Source organism: Sinocyclocheilus anshuiensis, unplaced genomic scaffold (assembly GCF_001515605.1).
Source record: "Sinocyclocheilus anshuiensis isolate Anshui unplaced genomic scaffold, SAMN03320099.WGS_v1.1 scaffold1133, whole genome shotgun sequence".
Taxonomy (NCBI): Eukaryota; Metazoa; Chordata; class Actinopteri; order Cypriniformes; family Cyprinidae; genus Sinocyclocheilus; species Sinocyclocheilus anshuiensis.
The window spans coordinates 242,608-249,732 of record NW_015555792.1 but is presented as its reverse complement, the minus strand read 5'-3'; the positions used below and the strand labels follow the sequence as shown (position 1 = coordinate 249,732).

General features: G+C 38.9%; 1 protein-coding gene across 1 annotated transcript; it reads right to left on the bottom strand.

The window, feature by feature from the left end:
* Nucleotides 1–4,281: 4,281 nt before the first annotated feature.
* On the bottom strand, nt 4,282–6,843 carry sh2d1ab (SH2 domain containing 1A duplicate b). Its single transcript, XM_016468996.1, has 3 exons — nt 6,681–6,843; nt 6,275–6,338; nt 4,282–5,096 (listed from the first exon to the last, which is right to left on the bottom strand). The coding sequence occupies exons 1-3, from the start codon at nt 6,815–6,817 to the stop codon at nt 4,971–4,973; spliced, it is 327 nt and encodes a 108-aa protein (XP_016324482.1). The 5' UTR covers nt 6,818–6,843; the 3' UTR covers nt 4,282–4,970.
* Nucleotides 6,844–7,125: the final 282 nt, after the last annotated feature.

Sequence of the window (7,125 nt, the reverse complement as noted above, 5' to 3'; positions counted from 1 at the left end):
AGACTTTATTCAACAATTCGTCTCCTCTGCATCACCCTGGTGCCATTTTGGAGAATATCCGCTGGACGTAAAACAACGTATGCTGTTCTGCAGCTCTCAGAATCCATCAAAAATATCTTAATTTGTGTTCCGAAGATGAACAAAGGTCTTACGGGTTTGAAACGACATGAGGGTGAGTAATTAATTACAGAATTTCATTTTTGGGTGAACTAACCCTTTAACTGAATTCTGTGACGTGAGGCAGCTCGCAGACGGTCGGTTTAGCCAGTCTGTCTGCTTCCTGCCCTGGGCTCCAGTCAAGTACAAACTCTAAGAATATGTGCCATATTTCTAGAGAGAAGAGCGGCACCACCCCAGGAGGATGAAGACCATCTCTTTTCAACAGGTCAGTTCTGCCCCAAAAACTCATCCAATTGTCTATGAAACCTATGTTATTCTGCGGGCACCACTTAGACATCCAGCCATTGAGTGATGACAGTCTGCTATGTATCTCATCACTGCGGTAAGCAGGGAGAGGATTAGAGTTTATGACAGCATCTGACATTGTACTTGCAAGTTCACACATCTCTTTAATGTTATTTTTAGTGATCTCTGACTGATGAAGTCGAATAGAACCAAAAAAAAAAAAACACAGAAACATAACGCCCCTCTCTGGGAAGGTGCAGCCACATGCTATAAACTGGCCAAGGTGTTGGTTCTGGATGTGGACGAGGGACTGGTGAAGGACAGGAGACCAGATAACCCAAAAAAGAAGATGGTGGAAGGGCCCATGGAGGCATTGACAATGAGAAGAGCCATGGAGGAGAGGATGGTGGTAGGATCCAGGAAGGAACGGATGGCCAATGAGTTCCCAGAGCAACCCAGGAGACGGCCATGAGGGTGGTGACCCACAGGTGAACTGAGGGAGGGAGGAGCCCAGGTGGAAACTCTGCCCAAACGACAGATGTAATGCCGGGAGATGATGAGGCCCAGGTGATTTCTGATGTACCAGCAAGGATACATCTGTCTCTCCACATCCCCTGATTACCCACTTGTCCTCATCCGAGCAGCCCTGGGAAATTTCTAAGAGGAGTTACATCTTTACTAAGTTGGCCCTCCAGAGTGCATATCCCCTCATCTGGATATGTGAGGGAGACAAATGGAAGATCGCCTTCATGACCCCCCGTGGGTCACTATGAATACTTGGTGATGCCATTTTGCCTGATGAACGCTCCCTCCGTATTCCAGGATTTTTATGCATGAGGTGCTCTGGAAGTAGCTACACAAGTTTACATCGATGGCAACTACTCCCGAAGCTTGGCCAAACATCGCCAGCACCTCTCAGAGGTCTTCCAACGCTGGCTTAAATTTGATCTGTTCCTCAAATCTGAAAGATGCCGTTCCATCAATTCATAGGATAAAACATCAGTAAAGATAGTATTCAGATGGATGAGGGGGAGGTATCTGCTATCCTGTACTGGCCCACGCCCACAACAGTTAAAGAGTTACAGCGCTTCCTTGGATTTGCCAACTTCTGTTGCCGCTTTATCCATAGCTTCAAGTCCATCACCACTCCACTGACCAACCTCATGAAAGCAAAGCCCTGGACCCCAGTCACCACCAAAGCCTTACAACAGCTCAAGTTGGCTTAGTCCAGCACACTGCTCCTTATCCTGACCCTAAGAAACCTTTTGTTGTCAAAGTGGACCACACAGGGGTAGAAATGGTGCTTTCTCAGCAGCAGGCAATATGAAACCTACATCCATGTGTCTTATTTTCAAAGAAACTCATCCAAGAGAAAATAAATTATGACATTGGCAATTGCGAGCTTCTGGCCATCGAGATTGCTTTAGAGGAATGGAGGCATTGGTATCTATTCACAGTCCTTACTGACCACAAAAATCTAGTACTCCTCCACGACACGCCTTACCCCAACCAAGCTTGCTCGGCCATTTTCTTCACAAGGTTCAACTTCTCAGTATCCTATCGACCTGGCTCAAAGACCACAAAAGCACACTTTTTACCATACATTGTTAAGAGTGTGCCAACTCTAAGACCCTATGACACTTACCAGCAGGCAAACTCCTGGAACCGGTTCCTTGCCTGGGCCAAGTATGCCCAAAACTCCCTCAAACAGTCTTCCAACAGCTTGACCTAGCATCAGGGTCCTTAGCCCTCAGAAGCAGGCCATAATATCACAAATACACCAGGCTCCACTGTCACCCCTACGTTATGATCCATGTCACCTAAATACTAATAACCAGCACCCATCATTCATCAACGCACTAATCAAATCACAATTTAAGCAAACTCCTCAGCCTCAGTCTTTGTCTGGTCTCCAAGGTGGAAACACGACTGCTTACCTGCAATCTATTTCTCTGTGATAACTATCTCAGATGGTTCCTGCTCCAAAGTTCCTGGTACTCCTCTCCTTCTCTGTGGTCCAGCATCTCAATCCCACTGTGCACTGCCCCATTCACAGAGGAACTCACCTGGCACTGTGATCCACACTCACCATCCCATTATCTTGTCATCAAGTTATTATAATGTTTATAATGACATGCAGATACTGACATTACATACATGTATACAGTGTCAAATCTGTGAAATAATGTGATTTAGTGCAGTATGCTTTAAATTAAATCAGTAAAACTGGGGACACACATTGCTCATAAATGGCATTGCTTCCTCAGAATGACCCAATTGCAAGCAAGTAATGATTGTTGAATATAATTTGTGTTTTCGTTCTTTGGCAGTATATTGTTGTTTTGGATAAATGCACAAGCTTGATATGATTTTACAATTCATAAATGCATTTAGTCATTAGGAATTGCTTTGCTTATTTAAAACCTAGTTCATTGCTTGACATTTACATGCTAGTCGTTTCAAAGCAAACAATCGCAGGGAAAGTCCCCATCAGACCAGTGCTTCTCTAAATCAGTTTAGTTATCCAGGAGATTGTCATGCATAAATTATTTAAGAGCATTAGGACATGTTTGAAGATTTATTGAAGCTGTTTCAGCACTCATCCCAGAGGCTTCATGTAAACATTGGATGCTTCAGTTTCCATTCAAGCGTTTCTTCTCACACACGATGTGATTTCGCATTGAATGGGGAAACTGCTGGTTTGAGATGAAAGGACAGTGCGTAGGTGGCTGGTGTTGCGGTGAATTCATCTTTAGATTAGGAAAGTGTGATTAAATGTATTTTTTGAAAAGGAAAATATACTTATTAAGGCGTGAAATAAGCAACCACAGCAGAAAAGCCTAAACACAATGGAAGGAGCAGGAAAGAGGTGGTTTGTTGTGTTTCGTTTCACTCTGATGTGGCTGATTGTGTGAGTTAGTCTGTGCCTCAGTGGACCTTTATACATCTGCTACGGTTTAAATGGTTTCCAAGACACGAAAGGTGAACACTTAAGACAGCAGCAAAGGGTCATTTGTACACCTCAGATTAATTTTCTCAGAAGTTCAGCATAGCATCTTTAAGTCCATGTCATGCATCCATGAGTAAAAAAGCCGTAAGCATTTTTCTGGGATGTTGTATTATAATTATATATTCAGCAAGCAGTTCATAAATTCATTTTAATTTAGAGCCTGCATGGAATATTTGTTCTGTATTTAAAAAAAAAAGCCCAAATGGTTGCAGCATCTAAAAATATAACCTTCCCTTTATGCCAGTATATACATCTGAACTTTAACACTGAGGTTTTCAACTACTCTCAGCACAAGCTAACTGTTAATGTTAAAGTGATTAGTAACCATGAAAAGCTAATTCTGTGCTCATCTATTAACTGTCGCTCAAAGAACCATCACACACTGTTAATGGCACTTACTGAAGTGTCTAGTTTTGAGGGTAGCACTTTGTCTTAGGAAGCAAGGACTTTTACAGCCCTATGTTTGTAGAGCTTTAAAATATGTTTAAAAGTTCAGAATGATGTTCCACAGGATGCATCTTCTGGCTGCATGGATTGGCTCATTTTTTCTGCCATGACAAACACCAATAACTACTGTTTTAAAGATTCAGACTAGTTTGCATTACGTATATTCAGCAGTATAGGCCTACTAATAAATATACTTGGTCACACTTTATTTTAAGGTCCAATTCTTGCTATATATATATATATATATATATATATATATTATATATATGCTGATTATTTAAGAGAACATAAGGATCTTTATATTATTTTCTTTTGAAATAATTTTCTAGTATTCTATTATTAGCCACCTACAGTAATGAACAGAAACACCAGATAAACCGTTTACAATTATTTCAGAGTTGTTAATGTTTACGGTGTGCATTTAGTTTAACAGTGTTAAAGAGGGCAAAGCATGCATTTGAAACACTTAACACTTTACGTTCTTGCTCTGTCCATGCAAATAATCATGTTCATGTAATGTGGTCAGGGGTAGTCAAAATTATGATTTAAAATCAGCCAGAACTAAAAACTTCATATTTACAGCTACAAGAGCAGACTACTTGAACCATAAAACATATTATATACAGCACAAAACATGTTTTGAAAGACAATTATTGTCATTAACCTATAATAGCTGTTAAAATGCACCACAAAAAAAATTGATATTACCAGAATTTATTGATTTATCTAATAATTTCCAAATAAAAATGATGCTTTAAAAAGTCCCATCTTGATGAGACAAGAATGAAATAATGCAGCACTTTATTGGTCAGTTTGGTAATGATAATACACCTAAATAACCGCATGTTTAGGACAGGGTTAATAATTTGAGAATAGGATTAAAACTCATATTTGTTGACCATTGATCTCAGTATTAAAACAATTTAGATGAGGCTTTCTCATTTCCCCACATTAAACTTTGCAAAATTAGGTTTTTGTTTTTCCTTATATACAAATCCTTTTATATGTACAGGAATCCACATGTGTAAAAAAGTGTGATCGTACAGTGAGACTGTCCACATGCTTAGTTTGTTGTGTAGGTTTACAGCTGATGGTCATGAGGATCATTCTAGCAGAGCTTCTGGACGGTCACAGGGTAGAGGAGAGGAATGGCGATGCCCTGGTCCGGTTTCTCAAAGGCGCTGATCAAATTCTTGACTTTTCGGAACAAGCGTTTAGTTTGACCTGGTGCTGTCTGCAAAAAATAAACGAGTAAATAAATAAACAACAGCAACAAAAACATTTATTTGCAAGGAGTTGGTGAACTTGTATGTTAAGCGCATGAACATAATGTTGCCCATATTGTTTTCTTTATTTCATCTATATCAGATCTGTAGCTATAATGTCCCGTAGTTTCAAGATGAGATGTTAGCTTTATAAAACAGCTCATCTCTGAGGCAGATGGTATGCTGAGAGATTTCTCTCTGTATAATCACTCTTTTCAATCTCACCTCATTCAGACAATACCTTTCCATGCCTCTATACGTTTGACTCATTCTCAGAAAATACACAGCTGTGTGTTATAATTATTACTGACAGATAAACACAATATAATTTTCCATTACACATGCAAAACCTTAAATATAAAAAATAAATATGTAAATATGGGATGTTTGCATGGCATTAGAAAATCAGGCAATTTCTGTGTCTGTGTGTGTGTGTGTATATATATATATAATGATGTCATCACGGTTTACTTATTTGTTGTGCAATGTTGAATGTAGACAAAAAGCATGTTTCAAAAGAGAAATGTCATGGGCTATTACTATTTCTTTCTTTTCTTTTCTTTTTCAGTTATATTAATGTGTGATGTTTTTGCATCAAGTACAATTCTAGCCTTTATGTGACAGGGTTGAAGTATCTTTTTAAGGTTATACCACATATTTGGGATTCGTAGCAATATCACAAATTCAGACAATTTTAAAACAAACTTTTACATTTTAAAACAAACTAATAATAACATGAATAATAATAGCAATAATAAAAAATCAAGAATCTATTTCCCTGGAAATTTCAGGCACAGATGGTTTCCTGAGGATGACTCATGACTGATTTGCATTCATTCTGTGTTTGAGCAGATGATTTTATTCATCTGAATTACCATTGTGTATGAAATGTGCTATATAAATAAACTTGCCTTGGCTTGCCTTGCCTTACAAAACACAGTTATAACTTACAAATGAGGAAGCACACAAATACTACAATTTATTAATTATGCAAATACTAATAATTATAATTGGGCCAATTATTAGTCATAAAAATGTTCAAAAGTAGATCATTTCAGGACAATTCAGAGCTGGCGTGTTTTAAATGATAGTATCTGCTGTTGTGTATGAGGTTTGCGTCTCTATATGCTTGATGTTTGTTGCTCACCTCGGCCGCCCAGGAGCCCGCCGCGTCTCTCTGGAGCCGGTATGTGTAGACGAAACCATTACACCTGCGGCACAAATCAGATTAGGTTAAAAACACAGGCTAAACTTCACGCTACACTGGGAAAAACAATGCTACATTCACACATTATAAATAAAACAAAGAGTACTTGAGTATGTTGTACAAGAAAGTATTTTTTCAGTTTTCTCCTTTAAAATTTCATAGTTAATTTAATGTGTTATTTGCCATTTAATTGCAAATTTCTTAGCAATTTCTGAGTGAAAATTTACTAGCAATTTCTGAGAAATAGAAAAAGTTCCTTCACCTTTGTTTTCAGTGTATTGTTCGTTAACTTGAGTGACACATTTGAGCCTAAATGAGAAAAAGCAGAGATTTCTGGAGGACTTACAGAACGCAGAGGCAGTATGCGCCAGGAACGCTCTCACTGTCTCGAATTAAATAGCTGCCGTCTTTGCCCGCTTCACACAGACGCATCTCACACGTCTCTCGGCTGATGGCCCCGTGATACACAGACAGTGATTCCATTGTGCTGCATGCATTGTTTCTCAGGCAATCACTACACGCATGTGATATTTGTCCCTTGAGCAGGAAATGATGAAACCAGGCAGGAAATAAGCACTTCAAAAAATAAGGCACAATTTCTGCAACAATAGCAAAAGCATGCAAAATGTCAGGTGAACATTAGAGAATGTAGCTTCAGATATCAGGCCACACCACTAATGTTTGAGTTTACAGATTAAACTGCACAACTGTGTGTGAAACTGTTCATTTCTAACATTTTATTTCAGACAATGCCTCTTTAAAAAAAACTCTTTATGTTTCACACATCAGTT